The sequence below is a fragment of the Pseudorca crassidens genome, chromosome 12, assembly GCF_039906515.1.
Source record: "Pseudorca crassidens isolate mPseCra1 chromosome 12, mPseCra1.hap1, whole genome shotgun sequence".
Classification (NCBI taxonomy): domain Eukaryota; kingdom Metazoa; phylum Chordata; class Mammalia; order Artiodactyla; family Delphinidae; genus Pseudorca; species Pseudorca crassidens.
The window spans coordinates 72,269,699-72,288,896 of record NC_090307.1 but is presented as its reverse complement, the minus strand read 5'-3'; the positions used below and the strand labels follow the sequence as shown (position 1 = coordinate 72,288,896).

Sequence of the window (19,198 nt, the reverse complement as noted above, 5' to 3'; positions counted from 1 at the left end):
TCATATTATGTAGAATTTTACCCAATTTAAATTTTTTAATAGTAAGACTTTTTAATGTTTCAGGATGTGTAGTCTTGTGTGCACAGCAGTTTTTGCTGGCTTTCCAGCCCATCCAGGTGCTGAAAAGGAACTAGATCACACGCTGGCCCTGGAATGGGTCAAACTGTCAGGTTCAACTCTCCAATAAGTCTTAAGCTAGCAGGTGTCATTTATGATGCTCCTACTGTATATGTTAGGGTCATTTGTGTTCCTACTGTATACCAGGCCCTGAGCTTCCAGCATGCCTGAACAGGCTCATCTCCTGGTAGTAATAAGACTGGTAGTAAATAATTAAATACAATACAGTGTATGCAATGCTGTGGTGGAGGAAGAGCCGGAGAGATTAGTGACTCAATTAGGGGTAGGGGGCATCAGGGAAGGCTTCCTGAAGGAGGAGATATGAGGACTGAGTATTGAAAAACAAGACTTATCCCGGCTGTGTGGACAGGTGAGGTATAAGGTGAGAAGCAGGAGGAATATTTCATAATTTAGCGACACCACCGTCCATTATTTACTGATTACTTACATTTCAAGGGCGTGCTAAAGCATTTGCACGTTATCTTGTTTAATCTTCCAGGTCCCTGTGAGATAGGTACTGCTATTATTGCCATTTTACTGATGAGGAAACTGAAGCTCAGAGAGGTTGTGGCCCTTGCTGGAGGTCACACAGCTAATAAGTAGCAGAACCCAGATTTTTAACCCAGATTCCACAGCTCAGTATATCCTACTGTGCCCATGTGTAACCCATGCCCAGAGGTGGGAGAGGGAAAGGGGAGTTTGAGGAGTGGGCAACAGTTCAGTTCAAGGTGGGGATGCAGAGAAATGATGCTGGAGAGACTGGCCTCAGATCACACAGGCTCTGAGTAGGAGTCCCCAGAGATTTACATCGTCTCATCAGAGCTCCTTTTGGCTTGCATTTCAGCGGAGGAGTCCCTGGCATGTGACAACCCAGGGTTACCTGAAAATGGGTACCAAATCCTGTACAAACGACTCTACCTGCCAGGAGAGTCCCTCACCTTCATGTGCTATGAGGGCTTCGAGCTCATGGGCGAAGTGACCATTCGATGCATCCTGGGACAGCCATCCCACTGGAATGGGCCACTGCCCGTCTGTAAAGGTAAAGAAACCACCGCCTCCCCACCCCCGGAGTCCCGGGGAATGAGGGACCCAGAGATGTAAAGACTGACTTGCAGCGATTCTAAACTTGCTCTAAAAAGCCAGGCTACTGTGTTTCACTAAATTTAAGACACCACCGTTATTGTCTGCACTGCTGAGGAAGGACATGGCTTCCAATTAAACTATGACACGGTGCCTTCTCCTTTCTTAGCATTTTTGTTTTTACTTACTAAAAGAGCTTAGGTTTTTATCATAAAGGAGAGGCAGCCTGCTTTTGACTCCTGCTTGGACAGCGTGGCTGAAACGTTTCCCGCCTCCTGCACCCCCTTCTCACAACCACTTGGTTCCCAAGGGTGATGGGTGTTCCCCTGTCGCCTCTGGGCGTTCTCCCAAGATGCTCACACCTATCCTCCAGGTACTGATGGTCCTGGGCTGCTGATTGCCCAAGCACAGGCATCTTGAGCGCCACCTGGTGGCAGCGATTGTAATACCCCAGTGATTGTAAGACACCCCCCATCTCAGAGATGGTGAAAAGGGGGGGAAGTGTATTTTAGAATCAGTGAACCACTCATCGTTGAAATTAAGTTAGGGCACACCTAGTGAGATTTGGATCCATTTATCCGTGTCTTTGAGGTGTGAAATTCATAATCATATCCTAAGTATGTTCAGCGCTTTAGGCAAGTGGATTTAACTTTTTATGGTGTTGGTACCCTTTTGAGAATCAGGCAGAAAGCTCTGAATTCTCTCCCCCGGGGGAACTGAAACATGCAGTTTTACATTTCTACTTGGGAACCCGTAACTTCAGCGGATCCCCAAATGCTCGTTCATGAAGTCCAGCATTAAGGCTTAAAAATACTTTCCCGGCCAGAATTTCTACTCCTGGGTATAGGCACAAAGTAATTGAAAACAGGTATTCAAACCAACACTTGTACAAATGATCGTAGCAGCATTATTCACAAAAGATGGAAACAACCCAAATGTCCATCAGCTGGTGAATGGATAAGCAGAATGTGGCATGTTCATATAAGGGAATATTGTTCAGCCGTAAAAAGGAATGCTATAACATGGATGGACCTTGAAAAGGTGATGCTCGGTGAAAAGAAGCCAGACACAAAAGGTCACGTATTGTATGATTCAATTCGAATGAAATGTCCAGAGTAGGTAAATCCGTAGGGATGGAACTCAGATTAGAGCTCCCCAGGGGCTGGTGGGGAGGGAAGAGTAACTGCTTAATTGATACCGAATCTCCTTTTGAGATGATGAAAACGTTTTAGAACTAGATAGAGGCGATGCTTGCACAACATTGTGAACGTACTAAATGCCCCTGAATTGGACACTGAATTAAAATGGTTAATTTTATGTCATGTGAATTGTACCTATAAAAAAAGATTTTCCCTGCATCACCCCATTGAAGCCTCATGACCATACTCTGAGAGAGGTGAGCCGTCATACCCATTTCACAAATGTGGACAGAGAAGCTCACAGAGGTTAGGTGACTTACCCCAAACCACACAACTGGTATAAGACAAAGTTAGGATTTGAACCCACTTCTGCTAATTATAAATTCCCTGCCCTTGAAACCCCACCGGGTGAGGCAGTGCTGGCCCCTCAGGTACAACAGACCGTCTAGCAGGAAAGACATTGTCTTGGGAGACCATTGCCCTTTTCTCTCCTCTCCACTTCCACTCCTGTGATCCACCCTGCCAACTCTGTAATGAAATAATAAATCACTTCCTCTTCCCCAAAAAAGTGGGGTCCATCGTTTGTGGTCTGGAGTTGGAGAAATGACAGAGCACCAGTGTGAGACCACCCCCTGGGACTCAGGGGCCCTGGGTTCCCAAGGACACTGCCCTGGCAGGTCCAGGAAAGGGCCCAGGAAGCTGCCTCTTAGCACGTGCCCCCGGGGCCCACTGATCACACTCAGAGGTTCAACATTTCCTTCCATTTCTAAGATTTCATGGAAGCTCATGCCCTCCCAGACACGCAGTCAAGGTCCCATTCATGTCTTGGGTAGGAAGCATCTGTCTTAATCTTTCCATGTTCCTAATGCCCTGGCTCCAGAGATGTCTGCAGTCAGTTAGTTAGCTTTCTTGTCGGCTGGTTTTGTTATCATCACATGATAACGATGAAAGTCAGAGAGTCACTTTGACCGAAGCTCTAACTAGGAAATCTCCGTATTATGTAGGACACCGCTATTGCTGGGCCTTTGGGGGGCAGCTCCTCCCACGACCTTATCATGCAATCTTTCCATCGAAGCCCTTCACTCTGGGGGTTTTGCATCCCTGAACCCCGTCCCTGTGGGTATATTTTTGTGCTCAGGTATCATGATGACTTTGATGCCAAAGCGTGAAGACACCAGCCCCCATCATCCTGAACTTCCAGAGGAGTTGTACAGGGAATCCAGGGGAATAAACCAACTGCAGAGAGTTCCAGTCTATGGCAATGAAGGAATGAAAATATGGAATAAAAATCCTATATTCCAAATCAATATGGAATAAAAGTGAAATTAGAAAGGTTCATATAAATGTATATTTCAAAGCAGGAAAACAATTTCACCTCTGGCTGGGCTCAGGATTTCGGATTTGGAATTTTGTCTTGCCCCTCACCATTCATCAGCCTTGGTCCGACGCAAAAACACTGAAGAGACCAGGACTATGTAGTTCAGAGCAAAGGCCCAAGAAAGCCAAGCAAGTTTAAATCCTGCCTCCATCACTTAGGAGCTGTGTGATGTCAGAGAAATCACTTCGCTTCTCTGAACCTCTGTTTGCTTATCTGTTAAATGGGGATGAGAATAGTATCTACCTAATGAGATTGTTGTGAGTGTTAAGTGAGCAAATATATATAAAGCTCTTGATGCCCAGTATCTGACATATGGTGAGTATTCAGTAATTATCGTCCTTTTCCTTTCATATCTGTCTCATCTTCTCTCAGGAACTTAGGAAGGGAATGAGGCATTTCCACTAATTCCGGTAGCCTAAGATTTAAAAAAATAAACAAAACCACAGCACTACAGCAAAGCATGGAATGGACTTTTGCACCTAATTTGGGGGGGGGGGTGCTTCATGCAAACAGAGTGAATTCACTTGACATTGAGCAATGCTCCAATTTCTCTTTCAGTTAATCAAGACAGCTTTGAACACGCTTTAGAAGGTGAGTCCCATGAAGAAAAAAATCCCATAAACCAAGCTAATAGCAGAAAGCAAGGGAAGGTCCTTGGAGATCCTTATCGAGGCATTAACAGAAAGTTAAGCAAAAATGCTGCCTTCACACTGCTGAGGATAATTTCAAAACAAATGACATTGTAAAGAAAAAAAAAAATCATTGAATTTGCAACTTATAGTCCTAACTATGACCTAAAAGAGATTTGACGCCCGTTCTGTTCATGATGACGAGGTAAAAACATCTGGGAGTTCACGTGCCTGAGAAACACATACCCTCTTGTAAAACTTTTCAGCCATGTGGTGCTATTTGGGGGAGCTAAATCCAGAGATGCCTCACCTTTCATGCTGAGCAAGCTCCTGGTTTTGGGAGGGAAAGGTCTTCCCCAGGGGATGCTCTGTGGTCTGTTTTCCCCTCCGTCTTTTTCTTCCCCAAAATAGCTGTCCCTGGATCCCCCTTGTTTTCTGTTCTTGTTAGAAATTACCAAGTGAGATTTATTAATGTGGAACAGATGCTAAAAGTGATCCACGATTTTGTTTTATCTTCCCTTTTCAGTGCATCCCACACGTAAAATGTTCTGCATTCTGTATAACCTTCGTTCAGTTTGGTACAAAACCACTCACTGGGCTGTCGTGTCAGGAAAAAAATAACATATTTTGTTTAAAAAAAGTTTTAACTAATTGGACAGTTTTTTATATTATTTTTGGAGCCACTTATCTTTCTGACAATAAATTGTTCACTCAGAATCTGGGGCAGTGGAAATTACATGTCATTAGTTGCTCTCTTCTGCAACAGATGACATTTTAATCCAAGCAGACAGAGCTGGAGCTCAAATACATGTGTAGGCTGTGGGGAGCATGTATCGGTCACTCCGCTAGAAGAAGGGCACTTGTGGTGTTAGGCTCTATGCAGGCCCTTCCTTCGCTGTCTTGCAACGGCCAATGGACCATGAGAACATCTCAAAGGCCTGGGTTGCTCAGCGGGTGTGATGCCATCGTAATGTTCTGGGCTCGCACATTTATCGTGGGTATTAAGACTGATTTTTCAGACCCAAGGAGTGGTGGCTAACGGATTGCAGATTTGTATAACGCCGAGCTCTGTTAGACGTGGCTGTGGAGAACGGCAGAGTGTGTCCAGAAGGGATGTGGAGTCTGCCTTCAAGCCTTTCTCGGAAAACGCCCCCTTCCCCGCCTCCACCTCCACAATAATCATCATAGTTCTTGTGATTTCCTCTAACCACTGGGAGGTAGCGGGAGGCCCCAGGTGAGGCCGAGAGGGTTGCCTGAGAGTGTGCAGCCATGGCCTCTGAGGATGAAAACTGTGTCTTCATGGTTAGGGTGTCATGGGGTGTGCGGTTGGGGTGTCATGAGGTGTGCAGGTACCGAGCACTGACCCAGCTGCTCAGCACCCTCTGCTGGAGGGTCTGATTGAGCAGGTCTGGGAGGGACCTGCCAGTCTGGACACAACTCTGTCTTCTCCATGGACTGTCAAGCAGATCTGCCTTTCCAGTTAGCACGTTGGGGATTTTCTCCAGGTCTTCCCTGGAATTGGATTTTAACCAGATTTCAACTGATGACCACCCCATCCAAGAATAGGTCTGGGGCTCTGTTGCCAAGAACCAGCACCATTTCCTTTACTCTTTGCCTCTTCTCCCTTCTGGAGATGGTTCTCCAGTGGCTGGCTCTGTGACATTAGGTCTTGGAGTGGGTGCGGGGCTGGGAGGGCGGGTACTCCCCTGGGAGCCAGGGGCCTTCACCGGCTTGTGCATTTAGTAGCAGAAGCGGCAGCCGAGACGTCTCTGGAAGGGGGAAACGTGGCACTGGCTATCTTCATCCCGGCCCTCCTCATCTCCTTGCTGCTGGGAGGAGCCTACATTTACATCACCAGGTACGGGGCTTCGGGTGGGAGTGGGGCTCTCACCCACTCGGCGACCAGCGTGCTGAGGGGCAGGGCTCGTCATGGACCCTGAGCCTCAAGGTCTCCACTCTTGGGGACAGTGGCATTTGTGTGATTGAAGGGATGGTGTGATTCAATTCAACTCTGAGAAATATTTAGATCGTGCGCCTGCCAACCCTTCATGGTAGGAGGGCTGAGCATGCAGCAACAAATCAGACAGACACTCTCCTGACCCCACAGAGCTAATGTTTAATGGGAGAGAGAGACACTTCCTATTGCCAGGCACACTGACTCATTCTTCCCTTCATTCACTCATTCATTCCCTCACTTATTCAGCATGTATGTATTGACAGTCTAATGTCATTGTCCCAGGTGTCAGGGATCATAGAACGTGCCTTTAACAAGGAAGGAAGATATTCATCTATGGCTAGCATATTCACTAATTCGTTCAATTTCACAATTATTGAGCACCGACTCTGTACCAGGCCATTTTCTGGGCTCTAAGACCATTGTCGTGAACAAAACAAAAAGAAATCGTTGACATGTGGGGCACAGGTTCTAATGGGGGAAGAGAGACAATAAGTAAAGTATAATATAAAAGTAAGTAGTACATTAGAAGGTGAAAAATGCAGGGAGAAAAAGAAAACTTAGAAGAGAGAAAAAGGGAGCTGGGGTGAGGCAGTGGTTGCATTTTAAGTGGGGGAGGGGTAGAGGAGGCCCCAGTGAGAAATCACATTTGAGTAAGAGCTTGAAAGCAACAATGAGTAAACTATGCAGATACCTGGGAGAGGAGGATTCCAGGCAGAGAAGCAGCAAGTGCAAAGGCCCTGAGGCAGGGACCATTAAATGGTCCCTGTGGAGCTCACAGTCTGGAGGGGGGAAGAGGAGAAATACACACATTATCACACACTATAATAAACACAATAAAGGAAAGAGACAGGGTGTGGGAACAGAGACCAGATCTAAATAGGTGGTCAGGGAAGGCTGCTCTGAGGCAACACAATATATGCTTAATAAATGCTCATTATTATTGCGCTTGCCCTTTGCATTAAAGAGGGACTTGTATCATCTTACAGGAGAAAACACATTAAGCTCCAGTAAGGGGAGGTCCGGGGTTTTAAGGATCACCGACTGGGTTAGAAATTGAGAGCGATTATGATTTCAGCTTTTACCCCACTCGGATTCTCACCTACAAGAGGCCGTCTCCACACATCCTCCTTGTTATCCATGGAGGTGCCCATGCTCAGGAAGTGGCACCCACCACTCCCCTGTGGGACTGGAAGGTGTCTCCTCGTCCAGGAAAAGTAACTTCTCTTCCCTTCACCGTCTCTTCTCCAGATGCCGCTATTACTCCAACCTCCGCCTGCCCCTGATGTACTCCCACCCCTACAGCCAGATCACCGTGGAAACCGAGTTTGACAACCCCATTTATGAGACAGGGGTGAGTGGGTCTCTCTTCTCTCCCTGGTGCCTCCCTCTTTGCTCTGAATCCATCGACGTCAAAACGGGAGGTTTAATTTCCTTTTGCTCACGATGCTGCTGGCAGAAAGGCATGGCCAGTGGTCCTCCTGTCTCATCCCCGCCAAGACCCCTATTGAGGTAACTGCTGGAGAGCTCAGCTCGTTCTAGGAATTGATGACAAGCCTGTAACTCTTTGTTCTTAGCAGAATGGCCACAGAAAGAAGGGGCTGCACCAGAGACCCATGGAGAGACAGCTAAAATGGGTCCGAGCCCAGCGGTGGCCTGGTGGCAGTGGGCAGCATTCCCAACATCTTATTAAACTATATTCCTTATTGAATGGCAGTGCGCACCATCCCCACACATTTGAGCAGCAGCCTTGTGTTGGTACTAGGGACACAGCTGAACCAAATAGACACAGTCCTTCCGTTAATGAGCTTATAAGCTCACAAAGGAGACAGATATCAATAATAGTAGTAGTAGTAATGGTAATAGTAATATTATGGGCCAGGCGCCTTAAATGCATAATCCCCTTGAATCCTTGTAACTCTTTGTGATGGATTCTCTGGTTATTTCTGATTGGCTGATGAGGACATTGAGGTTCAGGGAGAGGAAAAACGATTTGGTCAAGATTGCACACAGCCAGAACACACAGCCTGCAGCCAGGATGCAACTCTGTTAGCCTCTCTTGCCTCTCCTTGAACCTCAAACAATCAAATATGCCAGTGAATATCTTGATTGCAACAAACCGTAATTTTTAAGGGCCAACCATAATTTTTAAGGGCCATGAAAGAAAGTGGACAGGGTGCTATGAGTGTGTGATGGGATGGGAGAAGGCCATCTCATCTCATCTTTGAGAAAGCTGAGTCATATAAGGTGGCTGAAAAAGATGCCAGGAAGACAGGAGAGCACGTGCAAAGGCCCAGAGGCATGTGTGAAGAACAAGAAGGCTGGTCACGAGTTTGCAAAACCACAACCTTCAAATTCACTGTGTGACGATGTACAATCATCTCCCAATATTGGGGGCATAAACTTGTTCCGTGTCCGTGCTAACCTTGCAGCACTCCTGCTTCCTCTGACCTCCTGTTATCAATTGATGTGTAATAATATTTTTGCAAATTTAGGAGCCTAAAGGACACACATTTATTACCCCATAGATTCTGTAGGTCAGGAGTCCAGGCACAGCTAACGTAGGTCCTCTGCTCCAGGACTCACAGGCTACAATCAAGGTGTCAGTCAAGGCTGCAGTCTCATCTGTGGCTTGACTGGGGAAGGAACCACTTCCAAGCTCACATGACTGTTGACAGCATCCAGTTTCTTGCAGGTCGTTGGACTAAGGGGCTCAGTTTCTTGCATGCTGTCAACCTCAGTTCCTTTGTATGTGTCCCTCTCCATAGAACAACTCACAACATGGCAGCTTGCTTTTTCAGAGTCAGCGAGAGAGAGAGAGAGAGAGAGGTCGCAATCCTACAAAATACAAACACGGAAGTGACATCCTAGCACCTTTGCTGTATTCTGTTGCTTAGAAGCAAATCATAGGTTCTGCATACAGTTAAGGGGAAGGGATCATACAAGGAATGTGAATACCAGGAGGTTGGGGACCATGAAGACCACCTTGGAGCCTGCCCCCCAAACTTGCATCTACCATGAAGCACAGACAGAATTGCATATCTGTGTTGACCCAGTGGGAACTGTAGACCTCCATTAAAGCATGTGACAGTGACATGGGGCCGAGCCTATGACTTCTTATATCTCCCTACTCCTCTGCCCTGGGGGCCTGGAGTATATTACACACACTCCACGAGTATTGGAGAAATTGAACTGGTTGCTGCCTACGTGTTGTGGTCATTTTAGATATGGCACTGGTAAGACAAGGTCATATGTTATTTTACATTGTGTATAGCTTGTTTCTGAATCCTCAGAGAAGGTCAAGCTGATGAAAAATAGCCCTTTAGAAACTAGACCTTATTAAGACTTATTCGTGTATGTATCAGTCACCTAGCACTATGATAATGCTGAGTAACAATCCCAAAACTCAGTCGCTCAAAGTAACAAGCGTTAATTTGCTCATCAGTCCATGGGACAGTGTTTTCAGCTAGTTTCAGCTGGGTGGTAGTCCTGGTTTGGCAGTGCTCACTCACACATATGTGGTTGGCTGATGACTCAGCTCTGCTGTCCATGACTCTCATCTTCTTGCCGGCACTAAAGGCCATCAAGGCATGCTCTACTCGTGGTGAAGGCAGAAGGGCAGGACGCCAGCAGCAGAAACACACAGGCACTTTTCAGGCCCCTCTTATGACCCACTTTCCCATAACCCATTGGTAAAAGCAAGTCAAGTTTAGAGTAAAGAGCACTGCAAAGTCCTATGTCCAATATCTTGGATACAGAGAAGGGTGAAGATCCAGAACGATTCATGAGTCACTCTGCCACACAAGGGGTCAACAGATCTGTGCTTCTCTCTCACACAGGAAACCAGAGAGTATGAAGTTTCCATCTAGAGAGAGCTCCACGTGACAAGGGAACTTACAGATACAAACTCAACTACGGCCTCCTCGAGAAATTCATCCAGAGACCATGTGGCATTTGATGGAAAGCCCAGAGTGTCGGCTGTCTTTTCTTTAGACTCTTTACTGAAGACTTTCTGTTTTCTTCACTGTATTTATTATATTTAAAATCGAAATAGGTGTGGTTGGATGTATTGCAGCTGCAGCCAAATTTGTGGTACAGCCTCAATCCTGAAGGCAGGTGGAGGACCTGTAAAATAGCAAACACAGCAGTAGAGGGAAAAGGAAAAAAAAAAAAAACAGCAACAGGCTGTTTCTCCTATCAGCAATGCCGTGCTACGGCTGCATCAACTTGCATGCATCTTCAGGATCCATGCCCATGGTGTTTTTCGTACAAATCTAAGTCCCAAGATTAGGTTGGAAAAGGGTATTTCTTGTTGGATTAACTTGGGTTGAAATTTAGCACAGAGACTTAAACAGCACTACTCCAAAACCAGTCTGTTTTCTCCCTTCCATTTTCCTCAGCTGCTAAAAGAACCTGCCCCGTCCCCTCCCTCCCATGCCCCTCTGAAGGCAGCAAAGGTGTTACACAAACATTCTCTTTCACCACCCTGGCCTCACTGGATGCTGGCAAACTAAGAAAATGTTTTCTTTCTATAAAGGTGACAGGTGACAAAGGAAAGTTTTCAGAGAAGATGAGAGATCTGAGAGTTCCAGTGAAGAAGTGGATGAGGGGCAAAGCTGGCTAAGGGAATCGAGAGAATAAAATGATACTCTTTCAACGATGAAAGAGCAGGTAATTTATGCTCCAAGGGCCAGAATCGATCACCTTGTTCAACAAGGCCACCCTCAAGCCGTGATGATAGATTCGTAGTCTTTGCAGGCGTGAGCAGTACCGCCCGTAGTGTTAAGAGGCTTTGGGTTGCAGGGGAGAAATCCAGGGGTGAGCTCTGTTTCCCTCCCAGGGTGCTGCACTGCCAGAGCCCTCAAAATAGGGGAGACTCAAGTGCACTGTCACTCTAAAAGGTGGCACCTTCAGAATACACTTGCAGTCAAGTATTTGGGAGGGAGGGAGGGTCCTATGAGAAGAAACCACTTTTCTATTCTCTGAAGCTCTGCCCGGATGTTGGATGGTGGCGTGAATGCTTGACCATAGAGGTGCCGAGGAACAGGAACGGGGGGCTTAAAGCCACAACGGCATCCACATCACACGATTTGAACTCCAGTGAGGAGAGAAGGAGGAATTTTAGGCCAGAAAGGAACTCTTAGCATCTCATTAATCCCGCATCCTGGTATTTGATCAGAGTCCTTTCACCTCAACCCAGTAGGACTGGTGAGTGTGTGATTATCTGGAAGATTCTTTTCTAAATATAGGTGTAAAGAGAAGGCAAGGGGTGAGGATGCTTGGAAGGAAAAGTGCACGTGAGGCCAGTTCATCTCCCTAGTGTCAGAGTGGCTCAGAGAGGCACGCCGGCCCAGTGGCTTTTGGGGTGCCCTTTGGAGCCTTCCCATGCTCTCTAGTTGTTTTAAATCAGCTGGTTTTCAAACAAGACCTTTCTGGCTGCCATGCCTTTGGGAGAATGGCTGGGAGTCCATGTTTTGGTAGCTTGCTTAGGAAGCATCCGAAACAGAATATGGCAGTTGGCTTTGCGCATGTGCGCGCGCGCGCACACACACACACACACACACACACACACACACACACACACACACACACACACACACACACACACACACACACTCTCTCTCCTCCCAGCCGGGACCGTGGACCTCAGTCCTGGGGGGGTCTGAGGCCCAAATATTTTCCTTCTGCCATTCATGATGCACAGCAAGAGATCATAAAAGGCTGCTGTTCAGCTGCCCAAAGCCCACCCCATTATATGAAAGAACCAGAGGAGAAATGTTGCAGACCGTTAGAGAGCAATGTCATGTCTGGAGAAAGACGAGCAATGCAAATAATGCAAACTTTTTTTTGAAGGCGGAATCACATCTTTGCTTTTGTATCTATTTGATGCTGATTCTAATCCTAACCCTGGGTCGTCCAGAATGAAGAACTCTATTAATGATATTTAATTTTAGAACATACTGTGGTTACATGAACACTAAATATTTGCCTTTCACAAAGACTGACAAAATATAAAATCTTTATTCTAACCCTGTTCCCCGAAACTGGCCAGGCCATGGCCCAGGAGTTCTTATTGGCTGTTGGATGGGGTAGAGAGGTGTTGATTTTTCTTTTTCTTCCAGGATTCCAATGTCTTAGTTCTGTCCTAGTCATATAGCACCTGTGACCATGTTTTATTTTTTTAATTTTTTTTGTGACCATGTTTTAAAAGTTTGTTTTAGTCAAAAGATGGATCATGCAAGCTTGACAATGTACAGTGTGATTGAAAAGACAGGTTGGTGTCTATTTTTCTTTTTAAAATACCTGAATGTGTCTTTGTAATATGTAAAGGTAAAACAAATCATAATAATCGTGCCAAAAATTTACCAGGCATCTCATTTCAGCTCATGTCATGTCTGTTTTTAATAAGCTCAATGTTAAAACCCGCTGGGATTAAATATTTTTGAACAGGATACAATCTTAAACTTGAGAACAGACTGAACCTTCCTACAAGCTACTCTTTGTAAAACATCGGGGAAATACGTTTACAGAGATTTCGAGCTTCAAAGAATGCATGTGATGGTGCGTATTACATGCTAATTCGTATAAGCTGTATCTGCCAGCTACCACCCTGTGCTTTAAAAATGCACACACTCAACCCTCTTCAGCTTGGGACTCATCTTTCTGCTTCTTCTGGTGGTAGAGGGTAGAAATATTTAGCCAACTTAAGTATTCTGGTTGCTACTTGATGGCCATCCTTATTTAGTTCCACGGACATGCTTTAAAAATGACCTTTTGAAGTCAGCTCCTTGGAGAGCCTGCAGAACCTCAGGCTGATAGCTTTGGAGACTGCCGAACAGCCCAGCAGGAAACGAAGTGGCTACGTGATCCAAACGGTTGTATGAGCAGACGGACGGGACTGGGCAAATACGTGGGTACGTGTAGGCTGAGCGTGAGCCTTGGGCAAAAATGACCTTTCTTTTGGTCAATCCGAAGGGTATGACTTTCCTATGTTTTTGAGGTCGCTGGGTCATTTGAGGTCCCGTTTTCTTGAGTTGTTCGGAACCCCCAAAGGTAGGCTTTCTCCTGGGAAGTTTTCATTTCCATTTTATGCCCAAATAGAATTAAACGCAAAACAAACTTTCTAAGCTAGAATAATGAAATGAAGTCATTTTCCACTTTGTATATATTGATGCTAATAAAAGAAATGAAAAAGAGTCAAAGCTATGGGGTTTTTGTTACAAACACTCCAGGCTGGCGCTGAGTGGAATGTTTCCATTTTCTGGGGATTCGGCTGGGATGACTGAGACTTTGAATGCCAAGACAGGACTGGTTGGCTGGTGACTCGGAATGGTTCCAGGAGCATTTGGGGAATGTTTGGAACAAGACATGTCCACTGCCATCATCACATACCACCACGCAGGACATACCAGGAGCATCAGTGTCCGAGGACAGGAGAGCAGAGATGCTGCAGCTCAAGCAGACAGCAAATTCTCCATCCTCCGCCTTTTGTTCTCTTCAGGCCCTCCGTGGGTTGCAAAGATGCCCATCTGCCTTGGTGAGGGTGATGATCTTTACTCAGTTTCCCAATTTAAATGCTAATCTCTTTGGGAAACACCCTCACAGACACACCTGAAAATAATGTCTGGCCAGCTATCTGGTCATCCCTTAGCCCGGTCAAATTGACACATACAGTTAGCCATCACCGGCCTGTCTCCATTTGACAAAGAAAGCAATCCTCCAGGTGGTACCCAGAAGAAAGCAGAAAAATCCTGATAGATGACGACAAGCAAGGATACGAGCCAGGAGTGACCAGTGCAGGCATGAGCCAGGTGCGGCTGTGGTTAGGGGTGGGCGGTCAAGGAGGTGATTTTAAACTGGGACTGAAAGGAGAGTAAAGCCATACGGGGATGTTTGGGGAAGCTTCGGGGCAGAGGGAGGCCAGTGGGAGCTTGTCCCCTTTGAGGGACAGCCAGTGTGGCTGGAGGGTGGAGAGAGGGGGTTGCATGGTGGGAGGGGTCAGAGCAGCCGAAGGGGGCAGACCACACGTAGATAGGGAGGGGAGGGATAGGACTGGACTTTGTGATTAATGCTCCCTCTGGTGGCCACGTGGGGAATCCAATCCAAAATTTAGGTAATTTTCAAGGATGGGGGAAGGGGGCTCCAAGTTCACCTTATCACCTCAGGGACGACTCACAGTAAATGGAGAACGGGGTGGGGGAGGCACGTAGGGCAGCATCCTGGGTGGACGTCGGGCGTGCTCCTTCCCTGCAGCTATCCAATCACCTTCCGTTATAAAATGAAGGAGTGGGGCTTCTGATAGGTTTCCTGGAGAGAAGTTTCACCAGTGGGGCGGGGCCACTGGCAGGACCAGGGTGGGGCTGAATCATCCATGGGCCTGTCACTCAAAATCAGGTATGGAACCGAGGAGATTCCGAGGAAGGACAGACAAGGTGAAGAAAGAAGACGGAAAGGCAGAGGGTACCCGGGATGCTTGCGGAAACCAAGATTCTGTTTCCCAGGCCTGGCTGCCTACAAGTTTAGAACAATAGTGGAGAGACAGAGCTTCCCCTGAGACCATGAACCCACCTGCACTAGTAAATGTACTTCAGACAAACAGCAGAATGGGCAGCCCTGGGCCAGGAGAGGGAGAACAATAAAGCAGTGACCAAAGAGATCCCTGCCAGGATAACACAGTAATAATCATAACAGTCATGGTAATAGTAGCTGGCGTTCGCCGGCTGCTTGCTAGTTCTTTTTGTTTTGTTTTCTACATTTTAAATGCACTTTCTCTTTTGGAACAGTTTTAGATTTCCTAGTTATTTGATGCCCTTTAATATCTCATTTACTCCTGTCAGTAAAATTATTATCATTCTCCTCTTACAGATGTGGCGTCTGAGGCTCTGAGAGGCTAAGTCACTTGCCCAAGTCCACCTAGCTCATCCATGAGGGAAGGGGACACAGGAGGTCTGGCTCCTGGTCGGTGTCCTGGGTAGGAACGCCTGAGCCAGCCTGAGCAGTGCTGGGCACCCAGAACCCAAGCAGGCTCTGATCCTGCGGACGCCCTGAGCTCGGGGACTCTGCCTCACTGTTTTTGTCCTGGGAGGTGTTTGGCTGTGTTCAGCAGTAGTGAGGAGCTGCAACTCTGGGTTTGAGTCTTGACTCCATCAGCGACTAGCAGCGTATTGGAGTGAGGGACCCCAATAGGGAGGAGTCGCCTTTCTGTGTCAGTGCGAAGCTCCTCGCTATGGGGCTTCTAAATCGCTGCATAAAAGAGGAAGGAAAAGTTACTAACTGTCCTGAAAGCAATGGAATGCTGGGGCAGACAGTATCCAATATCTGTTTATCTTCTCTCTGCTAACGGAACCCTAATTTTGTTCAGAGCAGCCATGAACCCATCTTCCAACAAGGGGTCATGGCTGGTTTCAATTATGACAATCCTGTTACCCAGTTCCCCAGCCTCCCTTGCTGTTAGGGTTGATCTTCTGACCCATCCTGGTCAACAAGCGTTAGCTGAAGTTGGCTGTGTGTGTGTGTGTGTGTGTGTGTGTGTGTGTGTGTGTTGGTGGAGAGTGAGGGTTGCCCTAAAAAAGTGTTTGCTTTCCTGATAAAAGGGGACAGACACAGCTGCTACAGCACCAGCCCTCTTTTCTCCTTTCTGAACCCAGTCAGTGTTCATCTCGCAGTGGAAGAGTCCAGCGTGAGGACAAAAGCAAGCCACTAAGAATGGACACTAAGTGGATAGAAAACCCTGGCCCGCTGATGGCGCCAACATCAACCTACCTGTCCCAAGTGTAAAGCATAATAATGCATGGAACCAGCTCCACAAATACAGGTGATGGTTCTGTATGTTCTGCAACAGTAGAAACAGAGGAAATACTTCACCAAAGTGGAATCTGAAAGCAAAGATAAGGTATGAATGCCACTTTCTGGAAAGTTCAATCACCACCAACCTCCCATTCCAAGTTTCTCGCCCTCCCTCTGCTCCCCACTCTTTCTCTCTCCATGTTATAACTCTGTCCAAGATTTACTAACCCTCTACCCTAAAAGATGGCGTAGGATAGAAAAAAATAATTTCGACATGAATTTCATGGCTTAACAAGTTTTAAAGAGCTACTTTTTATTTCCTTACGTTTCCAGTATGTTTTTATTTGCACTCAACTAAAAAATTCCCATTTTAAAACAATGCTATTAATACTACTGTTTGCAACATGGTTGCCTGGCACATATAGGCATTCTTAAATATTTGTGAAGAAATGAATATCAACAGGGAAGCCCAAGCAAGGTATGGCCAAGGTTGCCAGCGTCTGAGTCCCTTTCAACCACCAGATGGCAGCCTCAGCCACACTTCACTGCCTCACAAGGGTTGTTCCCTTTGGACAAAGTCATCTGATGAAATGGACTGTTTCTGATACAACAGCTTTCAGTTTGGAGGATGAGTGGACTGCCCTTGACTCTTGACAGAGAAAGAGAAACGAACATCGTTGGTACTTCCTCCTTGCCCATGAAATAGAGCCAGGCAGAAGGTGTTATGGTTATCAGTCGGGCTCTAACCCACGGTACTGCGGGATCCCACCTGCAGGGAGGCTCTTCTACCTGGACCTCTTCTCTACCGTGGATATCTACCCACTCTGCCTCAGTTCCCACCCCTGCCACACACACACCCCAGAGTCCCTCCTTCCTGAATTTCAACTATTTTCTACTGGAGGATTCTCTGAGCGGTTTATATAATCAAAATGATTTCATCAAATTATGTTGCAAGAACCATACTTTTATCCCCAAATCATGGCAACCAACCGTATGTCTCTTTAGGAAGACCCTGGTGTATTTTGGTCTACATCCCAACATTTTCCAAAAGGAAGGTCCCTTTTTCGTGGCGGGTACGCCACATGCTGGTTGTAATGGACATCTAGGCTCCCTTCTTTTAGTAATAGCTCCTCCATTTTACTTTGGGAAACCACGAGAGAGAGGGGATCTCAGTCCACGTGCTTGGGTGGAGCCACCCTACCGCCTGACTCTGAGCACGTGACCACAGTCTGGCCAATCAGAGATTCCAGAATTAGCTCAGCGGTGGTCACGTGACCCAATCTGGGCCAATGGGAAACAGGCTCACTCTGTGTGTGGAAGTTGCCAGGCTGCTGGAGGGATGACAGGACCTGCCGGCAGCCATCTTGCTGTCACGTGGGACAAACCTGGCTGTAAATGAAAAAAAGACCAAGAAAAACAAATCCCAGAAATGGAAAAAAAGAGATTCCTGGTGACGTTGTTGAGGCTCTTGGGTCCAACTGGACTGAAAGTCAGACCCACTTCCTCTTGCCTTTGCAATCATATGAACCAAAACTTCTCTTTGGGATAAAGCCAATTTGAGTTGGGTTTCTGTTCCTTGAAGCTAAGAGGTATATTACTAATGGACTATTATTTGTATGTCGGGTAATTGAGAAAATATGTCTTGTGTAGGTGCCTCTCCCCCCAAACACACACCTGCAGTCATATTCACAAAGCATCTATCTACATCTGAAAATTTGTAATATTTGTGTAGTGTACCAACAATTCTATATTTAGTAATAACTTGTATACCGAATGTCAAGACCCACAGGTAAGAATTAAATACTCTACGTGGCTTACAGGGCATCTGGACGCGCTAGAGGGATATACCTGGGAGCAGTTCTCAGCCAGTGAGGGATGGAGTTGAGGGATTACTATCCCAGCTCTTACTTCCCTTGGGAGGAACAACTGTGAGGTATGTTCTATGCTGTCCCCAGAGTTCCCAGTGCTCAATAACAATAATAAGACATTTTTATGGTCTTCCTTCCCTTCTGAGGGTTACTTACCCACTGTCCTTTGGTGCTTCCTGGTATCACCTCCCAAACAACCACTTTTAGTGGCATCTTAACTCAGGGTCTGCTTCTGGAGGGCGCCCACCAGGAAAGCTACATCCAGGTGCAGGAGAATCAGAGCTCACTCCCACCCCCAGGCTAAGAACCCCCGTTCCGGAGGACGTGACACATCCATCAGGTGGTGTCCACTGCAGCGCAAACTGACACGATGTGTTAGCGACTTCAGAGAAACAAACCACACTTACAAAACCGTAATTCCTTGCACCGGATGCTTTCACTACACATCACATGCTGAATTTCTGAACTCTGCTCATTCCCGTGTCCCTAGGGCACAGGCAGGCTGTGCTTTTGGGGCCGTGATTTGTTGCTTCCTGCCAATTCTGCCCATACCCCAGTATGTGAAAACTCCTACATTTATGTGGAAGAGCCTTCCTCCTGTTTAAAGTCTACTCCCCTTTTCATCTCTGTAATTTCCCTGCTCACCAGAAATCATGAAGCAGATGCTCCTTCCTACTGAGCCTCACTTTCTGTCTCCTGTTCCTTTCGGAAGAGCAATAGAGACAGACAGGCCTGAGAGTAAAGAATGAGGGCTCTAGGCCAACAGCCCTGGCTCTACAACTTAGTAGCCCTGGGACTTAAGCCAGTGGCCTCAGTTTCCTCATCTGTAAAATGGGACTGGTGATAATAACAGCCATGCTGTCTCGTTATTAATGAGAATGAAATGAGATAATACACATAAAATGCTTAGCACAGAAAAGTACTTGAGAAATGGAGGGTTTTGTTGCCATATTTAAGACTGTAGCTACAGGCTAGCAGTCTTAAATATCTGTTGAATGAATGAATGAAGTTAACAGAGAAACCCAAGGTAGAGCCATTGCCTCTTGCCATTCCCAGAGGCCCTGGGGTCCTCGCTCTTCCACTCACTTGCATCTAAGTGAGGGGAGTAGGTGCCCTGGCCTTGGAAGAGCCCCATGCTTGGTTTAATGATCAGCTGTCAAGGTCTTGATAATTTTTGAACAAGAGGCCCCATGTTTGCATTTTGAAAATTATTTGCCCGGTTCCAGGCTGTCGGTAGCTCCCAGGGT

At 46.6% G+C, this 19,198-nt stretch overlaps 1 protein-coding gene across 4 annotated transcripts in view; it reads left to right on the top strand.

The window, feature by feature from the left end:
* The window catches only part of SEZ6L (seizure related 6 homolog like), a 199,466-nt gene extending 185,973 nt beyond the window's left edge, over positions 1-13,493 (top strand). For 2 of the 4 annotated variants that reach the window (XM_067700410.1, XM_067700411.1), the window contains 5 exons: positions 962-1,156; positions 4,273-4,305; positions 6,087-6,201; positions 7,549-7,651; positions 10,137-13,493. In XM_067700410.1, coding sequence (XP_067556511.1) covers positions 962-1,156; positions 4,273-4,305; positions 6,087-6,201; positions 7,549-7,651; positions 10,137-10,166 — 476 coding nt within the window. In that variant the 3' untranslated portion in view covers positions 10,167-13,493. The remainder of the gene's footprint in view (positions 1-961; positions 1,157-4,272; positions 4,306-6,086; positions 6,202-7,548; positions 7,652-10,136) is intronic. The other 2 variants (XM_067700409.1, XM_067700408.1) reach the window with 2 other exon arrangements.
* Positions 13,494-19,198: the final 5,705 nt, after the last annotated feature.